The sequence below is a fragment of the Carassius auratus genome, unplaced genomic scaffold (assembly GCF_003368295.1).
Source record: "Carassius auratus strain Wakin unplaced genomic scaffold, ASM336829v1 scaf_tig00009973, whole genome shotgun sequence".
NCBI lineage: Eukaryota > Metazoa > Chordata > Actinopteri > Cypriniformes > Cyprinidae > Carassius > Carassius auratus.
In genome coordinates this window covers 33,514-57,282 of record NW_020524092.1, presented here as the reverse complement: position 1 = coordinate 57,282, position 23,769 = coordinate 33,514, and the positions used below count along the sequence as shown (strand labels likewise).

Genomic DNA, 23,769 nt, shown 5'->3' with positions numbered 1-23,769 from the left:
CACTTTTGATGCCATGCTGATTTTAAGATATTAAAAAGAAATTAATCAAATCAAATCTCCATATGAACCAGTATCTGTAAACGTTAAGCCGCAAAAGATGGTTGAAATATGAATCCTGCATGTTCTGCGCATCTCTGTGTGAATGAATAAATGGCAGAGACATGCGGTTTTGTTTACTACATAGACTGAAGCGTGTGACGCTTGCTGTAATTTCAGCATCTGCCATCTCAATGAGGACATAAATACATAAACAACATCACCAGAACTGTTCTGAGTCACTTCACAAGCATTTTACCATTTCATTTTTGTAAAACCAGTGTAAAAATAAAAGTAGCACGTCAACATAAAGGTTCTTTTTTACATAAAGGAATTGTTTATATTGTAAAAATATTTCTATTATTTAGTAGAATGTATGTGATATTGCTACAACTGTTGAAAAAATGTATATATATATATATATATATATATATATATATATATATATATATATATTTTTTTTTATATATATATATAAATAAATCACACAATATTTATTCCATGTTTAAATTTTAATAGCAAATCCTTTATTTACCAAAAAATAAAATGTTTAAACTTCATTAATTAAAAGACAAATTTGGGTGAAACTTGTTTACAGTTTTTCATAATTATATTACTTGTAGAAAAACTTTAAACACAATTGTAAATAAGTATAAAGGATGGCATTGGCTTTATTTTTTGTGATAAAATGTTGTTTTTTTTATTAGCACATTTTTGTGTTTTTCTTTGGTACCAAAATTGGTACTTAGAACCATGGATTTTCACTGGTATTGGTACCGAGTACTGAAATTTTGGTACCGTGACAACACTACCTGAGAGTAGCGCACAGTTCATTAAAAATAACAGTAATATGAATATTGAGTACTCCTGCCCTGACAACAGCACACAGTTCATTATAAATAACAGTAATATGAATTTTGAGTACTCCTGTCCTGAGAGCAGCACATAGTACACTTAAAATAACAGTAATACAAATATTGATATTAAATATTAAATGCCTCCCTTAAATATTAAATGTCAGTAACGTATCTGTCTGAAATAATCTCTCCACATGTTCAAATTTCCTGACTTCATCTCTGCTTCAGTTTCATTAGCCGCGTTTCCACTGTGAGGCTTAAACCGGGCATGCTAGTGCGTTGCCAGGGCCAGTCGCATTTCCACTGTCACTTCCGGGGCTTGATCGTGCCTCGTCAGGGATTCCTCGGGGCCAACGGCCAGGGTTTTTTGGCCCAATGAAAACCTTGGGCCAAAGCAGGCCAGCTAGGGCTAGAGGAGGGGTTATGAACAAAGGCGGAGTTTCACTGTGTCTGGATAGCTTAACACTGTGGATCATTACAGAAAGATAACAGTCGAGATAACAGATGAGGTTTCGTGACGTTGTTCCTTAGAGGCATGTAAAGGGTGTGTTTTAGTGACGCGCAGCATACTTCAGGCCCTGACTGTGGAAACGCTGCACTATTCTGGCCTCGGTGCTACTGGCCCGAGGCTTTAAGCCCCTCACGGCCCGTTTTAAGCCCTGGCTTACACTGGCCCGACAGTGGAAATGCGGCTATTGGTTTATTTTCTGCCCTAAGAATATGTTTGATGCTGATGCTGATGTTAACATTAACAATCTGAGAACAAAGTATAACAATAATAATCATTTGCACAGTTTTATGTGACATGAGCTAACTGATCATTACACTTATTGTGTAGACTTATTGCAATGCTTTTTTTCTCAGTTTGTCAGAACAAACATGTATCCAGTGAAAATTCTTATTAGGGTCATACTTCCGAGATGTAGGCTAGAATCTGTGATTCCTAAATAAAGTATCTGAAAGAAGTTTGTGAGCAGACTTAGCTTGATGTTAATTTACTTCTTTCCATGGGCCCATGCAAGGACTGAGAATGGCATCGAAAAATAAAGACAAAGAAATGTATTATTTTAACATTATCCAGACCGGTGCAGTGACTTACAGCCACACATAGGCTGAATACGAATACTTGTTGCCGTATGATGCAATGACACTGCAGGCAGTGTTTTTGCACAAAGGCACCTCATGAAACTGATTTCATACAGGCTTCTGAAGGCAGCGTAACAGTTTAATGATCTACAACAAAATAGATTGAGTTATGGTGATATCTAAACTAATATTTAATTACTATAATACTGATTTATCACTAGAAATAACATCAAAAGTGCAAAATGTCATTCAGAAATATACATTTACACACAAATTTACCACTTAACGCAACTTTCAGACGCCATCTTTATTTTGCTTAACAATCACGGAATGGAACGCACTTGACTGTGGGATATCAAAGGCAGCGAAGGGCACATCTATGATGCCTGCAAAATTAGATCAGAAGAAGGCACCTCCAGAGACAGGAAGTAAAGCAGAATTTGGATTTAGATGTGCCTTAATGCCTTCCTGCCTTGGAATGTTGCCTCAGAAGACAGCATTTTACAGCTTTCGGACGCAGCCATAGACTCAAAACATTAGATTCATCCATGCTGGAGCCGTGCAGGTGCACAATCCGGGACTCTTAGTTACATAATGTACTAAGAGTGACTGAAAATGAAAAGTTGCGAGTTTCTAGGCTGATGTGGTTAGGTACTATCCTCTCACTGCCTTAAAAAAATCACAACTTTTCATTTATGAGCAAGATGCTAAAAGTCTAATCAGATTCAATGATCTATGCTTAGCTAAGCTAAAGGTGCTACCGCCAGACCCGGAGATTGGCTGAATGGATTCAAAAACTGTAAAACTCAGCTAGTTAACTCTAGGGAAAATGAGCCTATTAAAAAAAATAATAATAATAATTAATTAAGCTGTCATACTTGAACTACTCTTTCTGTTTTTAAGGTTGTTTTAAATTGCAATGTAGTATTCTCGCAAAAGATCTTCATTTATAGTTGAAAATATGTTTCTAAGAAAAAATCTGTCAACTGCTTAATTTAGCAAAAAAGTCCATCTATTTGAGCAGGATAAAGAAAAATGAACAGTAAATAGCACAAAATATCATTGCAATGTTTTTAACCTTGGTGCAATCTAGAATTTTAATTGATTTGTATGAATGTATTGAGGATCTTCCTTCTATTTGGTGCTGTGTGCAGTTTTTGAAGACAAGGTATGCCACTGTTTTGTAAATAAAAGCTTTTGTAAACTATCTCTTTCTCTCTCTCTCTCTCTCTCTCTCTCTCTCTCTCTCTCTCTCTCTCTCTCAGTGCATGCTGGGAAGGGGTAGGGTGTGGAAGGGTGATCACGGTGAGAGGGAAATTTGAACACGGCTTCTTAACTATTGTTGGGAGCCTATTGGGAGGATTTCTATTTATATGTATGTAATTTCGCAAAACTAGTTTGGTTTTAGTGTGTTACATATTCGAATTTTGTCAAGTAGTTTGTCGTGTCGGGGACGGAGATGGCGTCGCACGGGAGTGTGCAGGCGTCGTCTCTGTCACTCCGTCACGGTATCAGGTGTGTCACGAGTGCCGGCGAGTCTGTGGAAGACGTGCTGTTGGATGTAGCTGAACGCGTCGGCCACGACAACATTGTTTCTGCGTCCCGTATGAACAAAGCGGTGATGGTTTTTCTCAAGGATGAACAACTAGTGGCGCGTTTGATCGAAAGCGGGATTTCGTTAAGTGGTGCTTTTATTCAAGTTCAACTGTTAGCAACACCAACAAGTAAAGTAACCATTTCCAATGTCCCGCCGATCATTCCTAATGCTGATATTGAGCGCGAGCTTTCGCGTTTTGGTAAACTTGCGAGTGGAATCAAAATGGTTCCACTTGGCTGCAAAAATGCAGCTTTGAAACATGTGCTGTCGTTTAGGCGGCACGTGTTTATGTTTTTGAACTCGCAGACTCTTAATGTGTTGTTTCGATGCATGTATGAAGGCAAGTCGTACATGTTATATGCGAGCGCAGGTGAGATGCGTTGCTTTGAATGAAATGGTTTCGGGCACGTACGGTTATCATGTCCCAATAAAACAGAGGCAGGCCCAAGTGGATGTGCCATGCAAATAGATCCACATGGAGATCAGGTTGTTGTGGTTAATGCTGAAATTGTAAGGAATGATGAGGAAATTACTAATGAGAAGGTAAGGAATTTGTTGAGAATGAACGAATGGATGAAGGTGATGTTGAAGTTCAGATGTCTGAAACAAGTGTTGATTTAAGGGATAAAGGTCAGACAAGCAGAGATTGTGGAGTGACTAAATCTGGAAGGAATGAGGATCAAAGAAGTGTCAGAGAGATAAATTCATGTGAGCCTAAAGAAAAAATACAAAAAATAGTTGAAGAAACAAATGAGACCGATGATGAGGATGGTGTTCTATCTGATACTTCAGATCTGTCAGAGATTTCTCAGATATGGTGTGATCAGGTTTACTCGTTGGATGAGATTAATTCGTTTTTGGATGAGACTTTTGGAAAGGTTGCTGATGTGAAGAATTTCTTTCCTGATGTAAAGAAATGTGAGTTTTCTGTTTTATATTGGCAAAAGAGGGTAGGAGAAGAAAAACTGAACACGCGAAAGAGGTTTTGCTTGAAGAAGTTTCTCACTAAACTTAGAAAGGGGAAAACCCAAGTTAAAAGTAAGCCAATTGATTTTGCGAGATACACATCAAGGGTGTCTTTGCAGTGCTTTCTGTTTTTTTCTGCCTCTTTCTTTCCTCTCCTTTTATCCTTTTATGGATATTTTGAGAATAGGATCTTTAAACATTAATGGAGGGAGAGATAAGAATAAGAGAGCAGTGATATCAGAATATGTTCATCTGAAGGACATCAATGTTATGTTTTTACAGGAAACACATTCAGACAATGAAAATGAAATTGAATTGTATAGATGGTGGGAAGGTGAATGTATTCTGAGTCATGGAACAAATTTAAGTGCAGGAGTAGCGATTATCTTTTCCAAACATTTGGATCTAAAGATCCTATCCATTATTGAATTAGAAAAAGGTAGAGTTTTAATAGCAATAGTAGAAATTAAAGATTTAAAATTTATTTTCATTAATGTATATGCTCCAAATTTAGGTTCACAAAGATTAGAATTATTTGAAAAATTAAGCAGTGCAATAAGAAAATATGATGATGGAAAAATGTGTGTAATAATGGGAGGAGATTGGAACTGTACTACTGATTTTGTTTTGGATAGGAATTGGCAAGAACCTCACTTACAGTCTAGTAATCTGCTCCTCAGGATAACACAAGAACTAGAACTGAATGATGTGTGGAGAAATAAGAATCAGTTAACAAAACAATACAGATGGGTTAAAATTTTGGATTCTATTGTGAAGGGAGCAAGACTGGATAGAATATATGTAAGTAAATCATACAGTAATAGAGTAATTAATGTTGGTATATCTCCTTGTGGGTTTTCTGACCATCATATAGTGACTATTGATTTTAATACTAAAAGCTTGCCACATTCAAAATCTTATTGGCATTTTAATGTCAAACTGGTACAGGATAAGTTATTTTGTGAAAAATTTAAAAGGTTTTGGGAGAGTTGGAAAGTAGAAAAAGATCATTTTGAAAATGTTATTCAATGGTGGGAGGTAGGAAAAATCCAAATTAAGATTTTTTGTCAGCAGTTTTCTTATAATAATACTGTGATTGTAAAGAGAAATATTGAGAGTTTGGAGAAAGATATTAATGAAATAGAAAATGTAATTGATTTAAATGTTTCGGGCATGACTACGGATTTAAAGAAAAAGAGATTGGAGTTGAAAACACTGTTAGAGGAAAGAGTAAAAGGTGCCTTAATCAGAGCAAAGATATCTTCCATTAAGGAAATGGATGCCCACAAAGTTCTTTTTTAACTTGGAACGTAAAGTAGTAAAGAGAAAAAATATGTTTTACCTTCGGAAGGACAATGGCACATTAACATCAAATCTTATCGAAATTTGAAAAATTGCAGTGTGCGGAGTGCAGTTATCAAAAGGACTGCCTATCTTTAAACCTGAGGACAGAAAAACTCTGGATAAATTGATTTCATATGAGGAACTTTCAGAGCCCGTAAAGCAGCTGTCCACAGGATGGTCCCCGGGAGTAGATGGTCTACCTGCTGAATTTTACAAATCATTTTGGGACATTTTAGGAGAGGACTTTTACAATGTAATTTGTGAATGTTTTGAAAAAGGTATTTTACCCAGCAGTTGTCAAAAAGCAGTAATCACTTTTGCCTAAGACTGGTGATTTAGGGTTGTTGGAAAAACTGCTGCAAAGGAAAACTATGAAGAAACTGACACAATATTAACTTTTAAGACCCCGGAGATGGGAAAGTTTCGTGTAACGAGTAAAAAAGCGATCTACTTTACTTGTGTTAAAGTTGCCCATCAGACTGTTTTAAAACGAGTACGAGCGGGGAGGTGGACAGAAGTGTTTGGACCAGACTTTAAAGGATCCTGGAGGTCTCTGTACAAACCTCCCATAGAGAAGCGTACAGCAGACCTACAGTGGAGACTTATTCATGGTGCTATAGCTACAAACAGACACGTGGCACACCTGAATCCAGCAGTAGGGAGGGAATGTCCTTTTTGTGGGATTGAAGAAACAGTTGATCACTTATTTATTCATTGTGTGAGGTTAAGGCAGTCTTTTTATTATTTTAAAAGGTTTGTTTGAATGTTTTGGGAAAGAATTTTCCAACCAGGATTTTATAAGTGGCCCTAAATATACATCATGAGAGAAGAAAAATATGAATATTAAATTTTTTGTTGGGTATGGCCAAAATGGCAATTTGGAAGACTCGAAAAAATAAGTTATTGGGTATAGATACAGTAGATGCAGAAAATGCTTTTAAAGGCATGGTGACTGCTAGAATTAAAATTGAATATACATATTTTAATTTGATTAATGATATTCAAAGGTTCGCCGAAACATGGTCCGCGGAAGGAGTTTTGTGTGAGGTTTTGGATGGCATGATGATTTTCAAATTTTAAAGATGTTTGAAGGATAACTGTTGTATGTGTATATTTTTCATTGTATATTTATTTTGGGTGATTTTTTTGCATTATATGATCAGATAAGAAATCTGCTATTTGGAAAAAGTTAATGTAATAATAAAGTCATGTTAAGCCTCTCTCTCTCTTTCTCTCGCTCTCTCACTCACTCACTCACTCGCTCTCTCACTCTTTTTCTCTGGTGCATGATACCAGTGAGAGGGCGGAGTTGGACGTGAGAGCGTTTGCGTGAGTTGAGTGAGTTTTTTTCTCTCTTTTCTAAGCTTTTCTAATCTGGTACAGCTGCTGGTGCTTGTTTTGGGGGTTCTCTAAAGTTTGCAAAAGCGAGACGCTGTCGATCAGCCTGATTAGAATGGCAGCGTCTGGAAGGATCAATCAAGTTGTCCGCGGAACGCTGTTCCGTGAAAGAATTAGTTTAGCAGTAGCACAGGTTGTTGGTTCTGTCAGAATCAAGAATGAGCAGCGCAATTCTTTTGTGCCTAGATGACGTGAAAAAAGCTAATTTGATTATTGCGAGTGGAATCGTCATAAATCGTGCTTATCTGCGGTAAAGTTTTGACGTTTGACATTCATTAGACATTCGGGTTAATAGCAATTCGCTAATACACAGTCTAACTCTTTATATTCCCTTTACGTTGCACAAGGCTTAATTTGTATATATAATTGTAGAAATTATCCATATAAATTGACTACATTATAATAAAATGTCCAGGAAACACCCGTTAGTTCACAGGGCTCCATTTTTGGAATTAGCATTTCATGTATTTTATAATAATCGTACAACTTTTAATATATAACAATATCAATCCATTCAACGAAAACACCATTTGTTCTAAAGGTATCAAGCCAACTGTAAAACTGCAAAATCTGTAAATATTATTTCCTCTAATGCACAAGGCTTGTTTTTCAGAGTATGCCTGTATTATTTTTATATACGGTACTGAATCCATATTTTTTTATGTTTAATCTACCCACTTAAATTAATTAAACTCTGCCCTTAAAATGCTTGAAACATGCCAGTGACGCATGCTGGTCAAAAGTGTGTGAATGCAACAAAATCATGCATTAAATCAACTTTTAAAACCCCATTACAAAATATTTATTGAAAGTATAATACATTAAATGCAATGAAGTTAATACAATACCATTACCATTAAATATTAATTGTCTGTGTAATATATGGTTCTTAAAATATTGTTAGTTGTTAGCATTGGCTTGTTTTCTTTGTTTTATGGAGAGCTTGTATATAGAGGCCAGTAAGAGACCATTACCTGCTTCTCATCCTTTTAATTACACAAATGGCTTGTTAAAATGTCTACCATTGATGAAAATTATCCGAGATCTGGTAAAAACCATTGACAGAGGTTCAGTGCTTCGCCGCTGGGGGGCGATCTTGATGAACTTGATTCAGGGGATTACAGAGATCATCCCCCAAGGGTAGACCATGGAAATTTCTAAACAATTAGTAATGAAGCCTTGTTTACTGAAATCACATGACTTTGGCAGTTTGATACCCACTCCGACCCAGTTTCGTCAAAAGTTTAAAGGCTTCACAAAGCAGTGTTTCGAAAGCGCCCATCACTAATATAGGCTATTGACTTGTTCGCCATTGGCTGGAACGCCCACAAAAACGTCATAACCGTTTATGCCATGGGGGAAAACAAAACATTCGAATTAATGTGCGGAGACCTTGTTAGGCGCTTGATCTTTACGTTTTGTGAAGATTTTGTTTGTTTTTTGCTTGGTGCAGTGCCAAAAAGTTGCTGTATGATGTTCTTTTACTCTAATAAGTAAAAAAAAAAACAACAACAATCTGAAGATGTATGTCACTGATAAACAGACACACTACTGGAGTTAGTACTGAGCGGGTAGCACAGATAAGACTACACTACTTACTCTTCAATGATCTGTCATTAGTCCTGTCCCCTGCACGACTTAGAGTAACGCTCCTTCGCATCACATTCAAATTAATCTCACTTCCTGAAATTTTGTGACGTCATAATCTAGTAATATATTTATTTTGCATTACTATACACAATCTCTTATGAAAATTAGCAATGGTATTACTATAGTAAAAGTATAGGCTAATCTTTTTTTTTTTTTGGCGTTTTAATTAGCCTATAACCACAGTTTTACTACAAATACCATGGTTAAACTATGGTAAGTGTAGCAAACGTTTTTACCATGGTTTAACTAGTAACCAATAACCATGTTTTTTTCATATTTTATATACAAATGTTCATGTTATATATTTATTTTACGCCATGTATTTGTGAAAATGATTAGGCCGGTGCATGAGCACACCACACAGAATAATGCTGTGCATTTCAAGGCACTTCAGTCGACCTTAATGTTACTGTAATGGTTTTGTCAATGTTGCAAATATTTATATATATAATATATACATAATAAAGTATGACAGGCTTTTACTCAAGTATTTATAATTTTATTAAAATTAAGCGAAACAAAACGTCAAATGTTTACTTTTCACAATCCGTATCGTTCTTGTATAGGCTTATATTACTACCACCAGTAAGCAGTCTCTTGCTCCATTAGGTAATAGAAAATGTTGGGAAAGACACCTTTGTCCATTTCGTTGGGTCGTTTGTCCAGTCACAGATACCATATGGACAGTCCGACTCAATACTGCTCAGTTTTTATACGTATGTTGTAGGGCTGCACGATTAATTGAATGCGATTGTCATGCGTGTCTCTTTAGTAAACTGGTTCTGTGATTAGTACTAAATATCCATCACCTGCTTTAAAATGGAGCGGCACTTACTACACAGAGCCGTAGTTTGCTGACAAGCTACACAATATTGCGTTCATAATCGCAGATGAATCATATTTGCTTATGAACGCGATATTGCGTAGCTTGTCCGTGAACTACGGCTCTGTATATTAAGTGCCACTCCATTTGAAAGCAGGTGATGGATAAGGTTTTTTTTAGGGTTTGAGCTAAACTCTGCAGGACATTGGCACTCCAGCACTGACGTTGTCTACCCCTGATCTAGATCATTCATTTTAAACATTGGTCTAATTTTCTTATACCAAGAAAAAGCTTTTGACCGGGTTGAGCATAATACGAGAGTTTGGTTTCAGTCAAGGTTTTATTTATTAAAACGATTGGGGTGTTGTACAGGAACATTGAGTGTACTCAAAATAAACTGTGCTACTTTTAAGATCACCTAAAGTTATCTATGTATGTATGTATTTATTTATTTATTTTAAGTGCTTCCTTGAGTATATTTCCTACTTTATCTTGAAAAGCATAATGCCATTCACTTATGAATCACTGCTATAGTTCAGATACTGGTGGTAGGACTTCACTCCGATGCAGAGTTGGGGTACTGTGGACTCAGACTTGGATATTTTTGAAACAGAATTTTTTTAATCCATATCACGTGTAATATATATATATAAGTATAACAACATAAAATTAAAATAAAAAGACGTTAATAAACATCTCCCACTTAAAATCAGTGTAAAGTCAATTCTGAGAATCGTTCCTAAACACATAAATGTTATAAATGCATTGCTTAAACATGTTACAAAGACTGTGAACTAGTAGCCTACTTAATTAAACAGTTAAATAGGTTTTCAGCATTTTCATGTTTGGGATTTTTTTGTGCGATGATAAAATCATGACTCGATGATGAAATTGAGTCACTGAGCATGGCCCCTCCCCTAAGACGTGTGTTTGACTTGAAGCAGCACTGCGCAGATCGATTGGTGTATGACATACAAGTACAGAGCTAATTGAGAGCAGCCGGCTATTCATGCTTTTGATTCGCTCTCGTGTTATACACCGATCGTTCTGTACAGGCTCTGCTTCAAGTCGAAGACACCTAATAACTACAGAGCAGTGGTTTGTCCGCTCAATCGCTAGTTACTGCCGTTCGATAATACGGCTTAGATGTTGCTAGCTAGCTATGCTTTCGACACGTAAATGCATAATACCTGGTTGCAATAATTTATAAAACAGCTCAGTCTCCTCATTTAAATAAGCATCAAAGAAAGACAGTTGAGAAATGGCAGCTTTTGAGTTGCCGTGGTTTCATGCATTTGAGAGTAGAGAATACAGCTTATTTTCGAGATTTTGATAGCTTATTTTATTTATTTGACACTTTTTTTTTATCAGAGAGATGATGGTCATCATGAAGCCAGTGAGCTCTCACTGACAGACACTATGAATAAAAGGGTGGGTTTTGACACTGAGCTGCCCCCTTTTTTATTTTGTGTTGTAAATGCTGAGTGAATACTCTTCTTGGCCACATGGGGTTTGGTCTTGAAGAATGAAGCAGGTCGATATGGCCTAAAAAAAAAAAAAAAACTTTTTTCACTAAATGTTTTTCCCACCTATTTAAAATCAATATTCAGATGACAGAAATTGTTGAAAGTTGTAACTCTAAAAAAAAAAAATATATATATATATATATATATATATATATATATATATATATATATATATATATATATGTATATATATATATATATATATATATATATTACCTTCTGGGATTTGATCTGGATTTCCCCCTTGAGGTTAAAGTGCAATCAGATACAACAAGCCAAATGGAAAAGATGGCAGGCCTGTCATTGTAAACAGTGAAAACATAACATTAAATCTAACATAACATTCTTATCATACTGGATATAGTTTGTAACCGTTTGTAAGACTGTCAGAGGTCTTTACTATTTTTTTTTTTACATATATATTATTCATATTAAAACCCTCACACATTAACACCTTAAAAAACATAATTGCATTAACACCAGATATGAGTTCAAAGCAAACAGGTTTCCAGAAACCTACAGGTAGTTCGTTTATTTGAATCCTTATTAGCATACTACTATTTTAAAGGGCTGCAATAATGAGGAAATATTAAACATATTAGTGCTTAACACACAGTTTGTTTATTGAACATTTAAACAAGTACGTCATCCTTTCTTAACACAAAAATCACTTATCATTAGCAATTATGGAGTGGATCCATAGAAGATGAGCTGAAATCTTTGTATAAACCTCAGGTCATTTACAACTATTACAGACCTTTGGGTCACAAACCAAGGGACGTCCTGAATCCCCCCGAGAAGAAACACAGATCAACACATGACTCAAGTGATACTTCTCACTACTGATAGTCTCGAAATGACAATCTTCTTTTGTTTAACTTCTTTCTATAGCTGTAATAGAGTAACATTATCATCATTAAAAGACAGACTGAATAATCATTTAATAAGAGTCACTTTGAACTACTGTTACGCTTAAAAGCAAAATGGCATTCTTGTGAGTGTAAATGTTAAAGACGGAATGCAAACCAATGCAGACATACCCTTTCTTTTTTTTGAGCTCATGTGCACCAAACACAACTGTTAGTTTCCCATTTCTAAAAGACACGGTGGTCTTATTAGTATAATGAACAGTACCAGTATTAAAGATGCTTTAAAATTATAATATTGTGCTCTTAACTCATCATCATCATTGCAGTTGAGACTAAACCGAAGTCTTGCAATGTGCAGCACTATTTTTCTCACCTTGTGGTGTCAGTAACAATGTTGTTGTCTGCAGCATATGTTATATGAAACCACAATATACAAGATGCATGTAGCTATGGCTGTATTTTGTGTTTCTCATTGTCAGAATATAGAAATGGCCAATGTGTGATCTCTCCTTAGTACTCGTGGCTAGAGACAAGTAGTTTTACTTTTCTGTAGTTTTTCAGTGGCTGTCAGTAATACCATTGGTTGACATTGCCTGAACAGTTATTGCATGCACAGAGCCAAAGCAATGTAAGTGTCTTAAAGCACAGTTTCACTGAATGATAAATTACCTTTAACTGTTGTTACACTGAATGTACAAAGGTAATCATTAAAATAACTACAGCATTAACAAACTTGAAATAAGAGGGCAATGTTTATCTGTCAATTAGATGCATGAATCTCCTTCTTTAGTCTGGATTATAAATAATTGTTCTTTTGTGTTTATGTTGCAAGCTGTCTAAACTGTGGAGTTGGTTGGTTAGGCTTGCTTCAGACTGGCTGGCGCTAGGATCTGGACAGACTTATGACATTTTCTTGTTATTCTGGGCCTCTTTGTGGGATTTGGCTCTTTGGGTTGTTCAACATCAATGTGATCTAATCTTAAATTGTCTGATTCAGTCTGATACCCTACACATATGATTTTTAATTTGTGAATCCATCAGAATCGTTAGAACACTGAGTAATGATTCATATGTGAATAGATTTTTATATGCATTCCCTAGTTTTGACAGCATGGCAACAACTCTTCCTCTTCTCTAAAGCAGCGCAACATTGCCACGCCCCAATTGTTGCACGTTCCCAGGGGTGGTGGTTATCAGAGTTTGTGACATCACAAACCCGGGAAATAACTCTTTGTATTCCCTATAAACCATTTTTTTAACCATTAAACTAACATAATTTTAAAGATGATACCTCTGTTTGCATTGAAATTTCAACTTGCATTGAAATTTAGCAAATATTGTTTATGCTCAAACAGCAATATAACACACTAACTAACGATAATAAAGTGAAATCGCAATCAACCACTCCTTAAATCTCGATAAGGCCAGTATTTTTGGATGTGTTGATTTATTTTTTTTCTCATCAGGCCTGCAAGGGCAGTGGTTTAAAGGGCCTGTAGGGCATCATACCTTTCGATATGTACCCTGATTTTCTCCAGCCACTGATCCATCACATTAAGGTATACCTTGTTGATGAGTTGTACATGGCTTTCTGCAGATGGCATATGGCATGCTGCTGGTAAACTAGTTCCGTGCCTAAACAGTCAGCAGCTGCACTACAATACACGTCACTGATTTTTTGATTTTAGGCCCCAGCTATAAGCTGTAGACAGCCTTGAGGTGGTAGTGTAAAAGGTTTGCTGAATATAGAAATCAAGGGGTTGTGGTCTGTCTCTGCTGAAATCTTTGGCAAGTAAAGACAACAATAAGACCATCTTTCTCTATTTGAGAGCAATTTTTTTTTTCGGTGGGAGTCAGAGCTCTTGAAGCGAAGGCAGCAGACCTTTTTGCATAAGACAGCACCCAAGACTACTTGGACTAGAGTCACTTTGTACTGTAACAGGCTTAGTCAAATCTTATAACACATCACAGGAATTGATGTGGCCAAGAATTAAAGCTTGCCTACTGCGGCCTCATGTTTGGGCAGCAAAATAAGCAAACCTGTTGCAAACCTTATACTGTACACATTTTGCATCTATAGGGTTGGGCACGTCCATGATAGCCCTTTCTTTCTCTGGGTTGGGCTTTTTGCCAGTAAATGAAAGAATTTGATAATGGAGGTACACTTCAGTAACATTTAATTGCAATTATTTTAATATAAGTTGTGGCCTGAAGTTTGAAATCATAAACATTCTTAACTTGCTGGTCCATGTCACCACATCCAACAACAAAAATATAATCTGCAATGGGCTCGATTCTCTTTAGAACTGGTAACAGTAGACCATTTTCTACTCCACAGGGTCCAGAAAGTGGTCATGAAGCTGCTTTCCTGGTCCAGCTTGCACTGTAAGAAGGCATGTTTGGCATCACCCAAGGTGAAAATCCAAAAAGTTGGCATTATATAGTGAGAGTGTTTCATCGCTTTGTTCAGGAACTTTGGGTTGGGCTTTGACAGCTGGTTTCATAGCAACTGGAACATTCTGGGGTGACACCGTACTGGTGAAACATTGGGATCCAGCTCAAAATAGACCTCACTAAGCAGAGATTCCACAAACAAAGTTGAACACATCAATGTATTTGTCAATTAATTATTAAACAATAAAATTTCCATCTTTTGTGCTCTGTGCTTCACAGAAACTCCAAAGACATCAGAAGACTACTTTTATTTTATAGGGCTCCAATAATAAACACCGCTTACAATAAATATGTGACACATAGTTTGTTTATTGAACATTTAAAAAAATACTTCATTCTGTTTCATTGTAAAAATCACTCATCCTTTGCAATAACGGAGCAGATCCATGGAATATATGGTGAAATCTTTATATAAACTACAGGTCGTTCAGGACTATTGCAGATTTTTGAGTCACCAAATGAAGTGACACCGACTGCAGTGTCTCTACAAACCAAAGGACCTCCTCCATCCTCCTGTGAAGAAACACAGATCAACACGACTGAAATGAAACAGTACTTCTCACTAATGATGGTCTCAATTCGATAATAATTTACATACACTGCAGCTTCCTCCATCTCCATAGACACACATCATCTCTGAGACTGAGAATTTGTCTTTCCATTTATTTTTGCATTCAGTGTTATTCATGATCTTCACTTCTGCTTCCATGAGACGAAAACTATTTTTCCCTTTAAAATTCAGTCTTCCCCAGCCAGCAACACGGCAAACAGAATCAGCTTCAATGTCTCTCGCTTTTTCTTTTGGTATGGAAATCTTCATTACATTCTTGTTTTGTTCGACTTCTTTCTCTAACTGTAATACAATAAGATAACCATCATTAAATACAGTCTAGTCATTTAATAAGGATCATTTGAACTACTGTTACCCTCAAAAGCATAATGTCGTTCTCCAAAGTGTACTTGTTGAAGTCTGGATGCATGTGGTAAGACTTCACACCAATGCGGACATAGCCTTCATTCTGTCTTAGCTCATGTGCGCCAACCACAGCTGTTAGGGTTTCATTTCTGTGTAAGAAAAAGTCATATCAATATTATGAAAAATACCATAATTATAGAGTTTTTGTTGTTGTTATTATGATATTATGATTTTAGCTCATAAATTTAAGTCTTACTTCCAGCAATGCGCAGCGGTCATAACAAATCTATCAGAAATGAGGAATCCACCACAAATATGTCGCCAGTTCTTCTGAAGAGAAACCATGAAAGGTCTGGAGTGTGGTTTTGCTTCTGTGCCGTTCACTATACCCACATGAGCTGAAAAATAAAGAGAATGTTGTTAGTCAGCTTATTCAGCAGATACCAGTTAATATGTTATGCTGTTATATAGTCAGTCTCACCAGTGAAGGTCAGGTGTGGCAGCAGAGAGGCCAGCAGGAGCAGAGAGATGATGATCATGATGAAGACATTAAGTAGGCTCTAACTGACAAAGACTATATAAATGTGAGTATGGGCGGAGATATTAAGTTGCCTGTAAACCTTTTTTTTTTCAGCTTGTGGTGTCAGCAACACTGATGCTAAAAATATGTTATGGGTGTTACTTCTTGCCATCTGCATCAACTGTTACATGAAACTACAATACATCAGGAATAGGCAATGCCGTTCGAGTGCTGCTTTCTGGCAGATTTTAGCTCGAACCAAAAACAAAATACATGACAAAAAAAAAAATATATATGACTTGCCTGTAGCCTAGGAATCCTGCAGACATTGATTAGCTTGTTCAGGTGTGTTTAATTAAGGCTGGAGCTAAATTCTGCAGGACAGCGGCACTCCAGGAACAACATTACCTATCCCTGCCATATGCTAAACAGCAAATAAATTGATTTTTGTTTGCATAATCACTAAAACATTAACATTACCAATGATGTTCGGATTTTAATTGACAAGTTGACTTCTCAGTTCACAGACAAGTTCACATTTCAGCCTTTAAATAAAGAAAAGGGGTTAAGTCAAAATTATGATTAATAAAGTAGTGTATGTATTTTATCTGCTCCATTAATAATTCTAGATAACTTATTTGAATTGTTTAATGTTACGTGGAGGGGTTGGGATGAACTCAGATGCAGACAGAATGTACCAAACACAGGGTTTATTAACACAAAAGGGGAAAACAAAACCCACGAGGGGGAAAACACTGACTAGGGTAGATACAAAATAACTGAACAGGACTGAGTGAACAAGATAAACAATGACTCAAAACACGAGAACACTAACTACAAATAAACACTCACGGTTAAACAAAGACTTCTTAAAGGGCGGTTACAAGGATAAACTCTCTCACGAGGCTGACATGTAGAAACACATATGTGGAACAATGAACCGACGAAAGACAGAGCACACTAGGGGATCTAAATAGGGGAACTAATTAAGACACAACAGGTGGCACAGATAAGGCAATCACGACAAGACTAGGATAACAAGGGGGGCGGGGCAAGGGAACGAGACAACACAAGCACATGGCCCAAAGACAAGGCCATGTGCTTGTACACAAAACACGGAACTGTCACAGAGATGTATAGTAACGAAGTAGAACTACTTCACTACTGTACTTAAGTACTAAAAGGCGGTATCTGTACTTTACTGGAGTATTATTTTTTTCTCCTACTTCCACTTTTACTTCGGTACATATTTTCGCTGAGTTTAATACTTTTACTCCGATATTTTTTTATGTGCTGCATCGTTACTCGTTACAATTATAATAATGTTACGAATCATTCCATTACAAACCACTGCCAGAACTGTAGATGGCAGATTTGATGAAGCTGGCACATCATTGAGCGAAACAAGCGATTAAGAAGACTGCGCGTGCTGACTGAACTGCTGTGAAGAGAGAAATGAACACCAAGCCGAGCCAGATAATGACTCGTTCACGAGTCAAGAACCGGTTGCATCGGTTCTCGGATGACCAGTAACGTTAGTTCTTTCTGACAGTTAGATTCAATAAACCAGTTGAAGAAAACAGTTCACCGATTCTTTTGCGCTCGATGCAATGGCGTCATTGGTGTTTACTGCACCTGGGCTCATAACATTAACACAGAATCAGTTCAGAATCAATCACCAAAAGAATCAGTTCGATTCAGACGCTCTGTGTGTCGGTTTACTTCACGCTAAATCACACATGCGCAGTATCATCAGCTCTTCGGTTCACGAATCAGACGCGCATGACAGAAACGGTTCTTGACTCGTGAACGAGTCTTTATCTGGCTCGGCTCGATGTTCATCTTCAGTTCTCTCTTCACAGCAGTTCAGTCAGTGTACTGTTTGAGTCAATGAATTACTCCGGGATATTGGTTTGTTTTAACTCAGAGGGAGTGTCAGACACATGAAACAAGTTAACAGCTTAATTCATCTGTGGATTAATGCGTATTGGAGACGCGAACTGTTTAAAACGATTCAATTCGATTTGGTGGACTGTTTCAAAAAGATCCGGTTACATCGAATGATTCGTTCATGAACCGGATATCACAAACTGCTTTTGTTTTTAACTGTCTTACAACAGACACGGAAGAGAAGACAATGCTGAATAAAGTCGTAGTTTTTGCTATTCTTGGACCAAAATGTATTTTCGATGCTTCAAAAAATTCTAGATGACCCTCTGATGTCTTACGGGTTTGAAACAACATGAGGGTAAGTTATTAATGACATCATTTTGCAAATTGGGCTAACTAACCCTAGTAACCGTTTTTTGTTTACAAGAAGTTACAGTCAAAGGAATTGTGATTGTCCTTTAGGTTAATCATTTGAAATAGTAAAAACAATATGTTCAAACTTTTGACTACTTTCTTTAATAGCTACATAACACAATACTTCTACTTTTACTTTCAGTACTTGAGTAGTAAATTTTAAAATAGACTACTTGCAATACTTAAGTACAAAAAATGTTGAATACTTTAGTACTTCTACTTAAGTGTGGTGCTTAAAGAGCACTTCAACTTCTACTCAAGTCACTTTTTTGATGGAGCACTTGTACTTTTACTCAAGTATGGGTCTCTAGTCTGGATCTAGTCTACATCTCTGGTCTGTCATGATCCTGCCTCAAGACTAGAGAAAAGTCAGGACATGAAGGCAGAATCATGACAGTTTAAATGTGTAGAATCGACATAAGCTTGTTTTTTATCGTGAGTTGTTCAAATCTATGTTTTTTTTTTGATAATTAATAGATGATACGGTATTACTAACCTTGATTAATTTGATCAAGATTTATCATTACATCCCTAATCATGTATTACACCTAAATATTTATATTCAATTGTAGACTTAAAAAAAAAAAACATGCATACAGTTTTACTAAAACTGTTTTACTAAAGTATATAGTTATCATAAGCATACAGTACATCTGGCAGTGCTCCAAAACATCAGGGAGGTTATTAATATACAAACTAAATAACAAAGGACAAAGTCACTAAACAGTAGCAGGTGCCCTGTGCAGCCCAAAGGGCAGAACCATAAACTCAAAAATCTTACCAGTGTACTGAATGCAGTGTAGGGTTTGGAGTTCAGATTAAGGGGCACCTGCTAGTACCCCTTACACAGGTCCAAAGTGGTGATGTACTGGGCCCGTTCTATCTGCTCCAGCAAATTGTTGGTCTTCTTCAAATGGGTAGGCATCAAACTTTTGACTGGGCATTAAGCTTGCGGACGTCGACACAGACATGTAAAGATCCATCCTTTTTTGTGACGATGATGAGGGTTCTACTCCATTCACTGTTTGAGGCTTGCGTTGCTCCAAGCTGCTTCATCGTCTCAATTTCCTCCTTCAAGGGTCTGGTATTGTCAGGTATTCGTTAAGGTTGCTGTTGTGAGGGGGCTGTATCTGTAAAGCGGTCCAGGAGGTCTTGCATCTCAGCCATTTGGGGTTCATTCATATAGTCCAATTTTACTATTGCAGGGTGTCTCTGTGGTTGCACCTCTGGAGCAGCGGGTTCATTCTCTTCCTCATCATCCACCTTCCTTATCATTACATATGTTGAGGGTAGTGTGTATCCGGTCACAAGTCCCATCTTCTTACCACATTATATGGTCCTAGCCACTTGGCCATCAACTTATTTGTGGAGGTGGGTAAGAGTATTATCACCTTCTGCCCTGGCTGTAGCTGACAAAATCTTGCCTGTTGATCAGACCATCTCTTCTGTACTGCCTGTGCCTGTTGTAAGTTTTCCAACACTTGTTCAATGTAGTGCTTGCGCCAGTCTCTTATCTCTGAGATGAACTTAACTGGGGTCTGGGGGTGGTTTGGGGCACTGGAGAAGTTTTAACATGCCCTGACATTTTATTTCAGTATCTTATAAACATGTTAATGCTAAAGTCTGATAACACTGTAATCAGCACAAACTGGGCCTCAACAATAGGTGAGTAGCATGAATGAACATGTTTGTCTTTTTTAGAAGACAACATTTATGTATGATTAGTAAAAACCTAAAACTTTTAGGTCACTGAAATAAGGCCATAAAACACATATAGAGAATATGTGTTCACAAGAATTTTGATAAATGGATGTGGTATACTTTTTTTTTGTTACAGAATAATGTGAAAACTATCGTTCACGAAAATAATAGATTGGTTTAACTTTTATATTTGTATGTAAAAAAAACATAAACAATCCTGGCTTTGAGAGACATTTAGACAACGAAATTACATGTTTCATATGTAGTCATATTTTGGAAAAATTCTAACTAGTAAAAAGTTATGTCACAATAACACAAGAACAACACAAGTAATCTTAGGCTCATGATATCCTCCACTGGATCAAGCTGCATGACGCATCGTGTTTTGTTCTTCTTTGGATGTAAATTCTGGGTTAATTAATTCCTATCTTTTATAGAATCAAAAAGCGCAATTGGCTGATTGATGTGTGATCGCATTAGAGATAATAAGTTGAGATGGGAAAAACTGGACATCGTGTTGGTTTCATACGGATTACTTTGTTAGAGAATATCTGTTTTGGATGTAAATTACTTTTCAAGATTTCTATAAATATATTCCTCTTGTCTTTGAAGTAAGTATTCAAAGAGATTCAAGTTGTTTTATTTACTTGTTTGTGAAGAGATGTGACAGAGCCCGAGATATCAGAGAACACAGCATGTTTAATTGCATTTTACAAAAGCACACTGTTTTGTTGTTATTATGACCAGTGTTGGGTATAGTTACTTTGGAAAGTAGTTAGTTAGGTTACAACGTTACCATCAATTAAAAGTAATCAGTTATGATACAGCGTTACCTATTCATAAAAGTAACGCGTTAGAGTACTCATGCGTTACCAAAAATTAAAAGCCGTTTGCAGCGGCTCACACATGACAGACACAGCCCCCGGCCCCTTTAAATGCACCTAGAAGTCGTGACTCCCGACAATGAATAACGTCAGTCATCCGACTAAATTAACACTGCAGGATAACGATAACAGGATAGACAGTCAGCAATCGGCTATTCCACATGACGTTTTATTTATTTATTATCACAGAACATATTATTAATCAAAATTCGCACCTAACGTTACCCAGCCCGGGTAGCCTAGGCTACTGTATATTATGAGCACCACAAGATAACTCCTGATTTTTCTTTAACTTTAAATAATGCAGTTATCAAAGTACAAGTATGCTTTAAGGTTGTAAACACAACCTTAAACAGGCTTGCAGATTTAAATCCATTTAGAAATGATGAACAGCCAGCCAGCCAATGATCTAACAGAAATTAACAGCTGCCTGTCAAACAAAAATGATAACAAACCGAATTAAATCCTTCACTGCCACACAGGCAAATGACAAATCGCTTAATAGCCGAACTAATTATTATTAAAGTGTCACTCACAGTCACAAGCCTAAATTCGCTTTAACACAGTCCTCTTACATTTACTCTTCAAAGTAGTGATTAAAACGTAGCGTTAAATTTGAGGTAGAATTTTTGGCGGACGACAGAAGCTTTTCACCAAAGCAGAGTGTGCATTTTACCGTTATGTTCTTTTCTTTTTCATTGACAAATTGAAAATAATGTGCGTACTTCCATAAACCAAACGCTGTCCTCTCTGCTATCTTGCTGGGAGTTCGAAAAAAAAAAAAAAAAAAACACACACACACACACACACAGGGTCAGGCGCAGGACACAGACGCATCACAGCCATTGACTTTACGATCACAGAGCTTCGGCTCCGCTCATACATCCGCAGGTGGCACAGTAGACCTAGGACTACTGTCTGACAAAAAGCAGGCTGCAGTCGGGATTTTCCTTTCCTTAAAATAACAGATTACTTTTTTTAAAAAAATAACGAAGTTACTGATTACTTACGCACGAAACTAACGCGTTAAGTTACAAATTTCAGGAAAAAAGTAATTAGAGTACTCTAACGCGTTACTTTGTAACGCGTTACCCACAACACTGATTATGACTATATACAAATAAAAATAGACCCTTTGCAGTTTCAAACAATACCTTATTTTTTTCTGTATGATAAAAAATTTCAGCATATTTTTAGTTCTTTCGTGGACATCATGAAAATATGAAACAGTGCAGGCTTAATCCAAAGAGGTTTTTTACTTTTAACGTTGCTGTTCTCCTCCGTATTAGCTGCTGGTGCCATCCAGGCTTTCTTCAGCAGGACGAATGGGCCTTGAACTTGCCATAAATACAGAAACTTAAAGGGGGAGAAACCATTAGAGGCTTGAGGTACTTCCCTGTATGCAAACAGAACTAAGGGTAGCCACATATCCCTTGTGTCTGCGAAGAACATCCACAGCGTGGTCTTAAGCATTTGGTTGGATCTCTCCACTAGTCCATCAGTTTGAAGGTGGTAGGGATTGGTTCTCACAGCAGTGATGCCCAGTTGCTGGTGGAGTGTCTTCATGAGGTGTGCGGTGAAGTTAGTCTACTTATCCCTCAGGACCTTCTCTGGGATGCCTACCATGGAGAACAGCTGGTTGAGGGCAATTATGACTTTTGACGTGTTAAAAGTACAAAGTAGGAAGGCTATCGGTTATCTTGTTGTATAGTCACAGACAACCAAATGCATGGATATCCCACACTGCACTTCTCCTGTGACCCCTCAATGTCAATGATGATGTGTCAAAAAAGGGTGGAAATGACTGGCAGTGAACACAGAGGTGTTTTGTCCCACTGACATACAGTACTGGTCTTTTGACAAGTGGAACATGTAGTTCAATATGTCTGGACATCAGTGTGCATGGTTGGCCAAAAAAAAAGAAATTGAGATAATGTGTGCAGATGTTTTGTGTTGGGGTATATGTCCTGCTCATGTAACTCTGGGTCAAACATCAGGGTCGAAATTTACATTAATACTAACCAGCTCACTTAATCAAGTCACATTTTTATTGCCCTCAGTGGTGTAGCGTCTGGGCATGCAGGGTATGCACGTGCAAATGGGCCCGGGCCACTAGGGGGCCCGCCCCTGGGCCCTCCCCAGTTTTAACACAATTCTTTTTTTTTTCTTCAATTTAATTTTCACTTGTGGCCGCAATAAATTTATTTTTTTATTCATATCATGTTTAGTAATTTCTTATTTCTCCATAATGTCTAAATTCTCCATAATTTCTTGTTTGCGTTTATATTTGCGTTTTTTTTTTTTTTGCACTCCACGGCTGCCGTAGACTACTACACCATCATTTATTAACATGACGCATCGTCGCGGCAAAAAAAGAAAGAAAAGAAAACCGTGAGAGGTTACTATAGCGGCTATCTACGTGAACATTAAGGATGGACAAATATAAACATAAAAGTGGGGCTTTAAAAAGAAAAGAGAAGGTGGAGAAGTTAGACACAACACAAAAGCTACCCAAAATAGTTTTTTTTTTTGCCGACCTAACGTTAGCGCGAAGGACAACAATGACGTCAAAGGTGAGAGGGAAGTTTTGTGCCGTAATTTTTTTTTCATATGGGCCTGGTACTGACTTGCTACGCCACTGATTGCGCTTAATATAATACAGATTGTTTCAAAGCAGCTTTACAGTGTCAAATAGTAAAATGTCCATTGGTGCTGAATGTTATAACATTTGTTTTATAAATAAGCATTAGATAAATAAAATTTTAGTCAATAAAGTGTTTTTCCCCCTGTTGTATTTATGTCTATGTCACTGCTTGCAGACATGCTTGTGACTCTTTA

The 23,769-nt window shown here is 37.0% G+C and overlaps 1 protein-coding gene across 1 annotated transcript; it reads right to left on the bottom strand.

Annotated features, from left to right (window-relative positions):
* Nucleotides 1-14,895: 14,895 nt before the first annotated feature.
* LOC113072706 (granzyme B-like) lies at nucleotides 14,896-16,156 on the bottom strand. The gene is made up of 5 exons (XM_026245675.1): nucleotides 16,004-16,156; nucleotides 15,779-15,920; nucleotides 15,533-15,671; nucleotides 15,205-15,459; nucleotides 14,896-15,119 (listed from the first exon to the last, which is right to left on the bottom strand). The coding sequence occupies exons 1-5, from the start codon at nucleotides 16,059-16,061 to the stop codon at nucleotides 14,961-14,963; spliced, it is 753 nt and encodes a 250-aa protein (XP_026101460.1). The 5' UTR covers nucleotides 16,062-16,156; the 3' UTR covers nucleotides 14,896-14,960.
* Between the last annotated feature and the right edge of the window lie 7,613 nt (nucleotides 16,157-23,769).

Coding starts and splice junctions, on each gene's coding strand:
- LOC113072706 (XM_026245675.1), bottom strand. CDS start 16,061: ATGATCATCATCTCTCTGCTCCTGCTGGCCTCTCTGCTGCCACACCTG. Junction 15,921..16,003: donor GCCACACCTGACCTTCACTG/GTGAGACTGACT, acceptor TTTATTTTTCAG/CTCATGTGGGTATAGTGAAC. Junction 15,460..15,532: donor ACGACATTATGCTTTTGAGG/GTAACAGTAGTT, acceptor ATTGTATTACAG/TTAGAGAAAGAAGTCGAACA.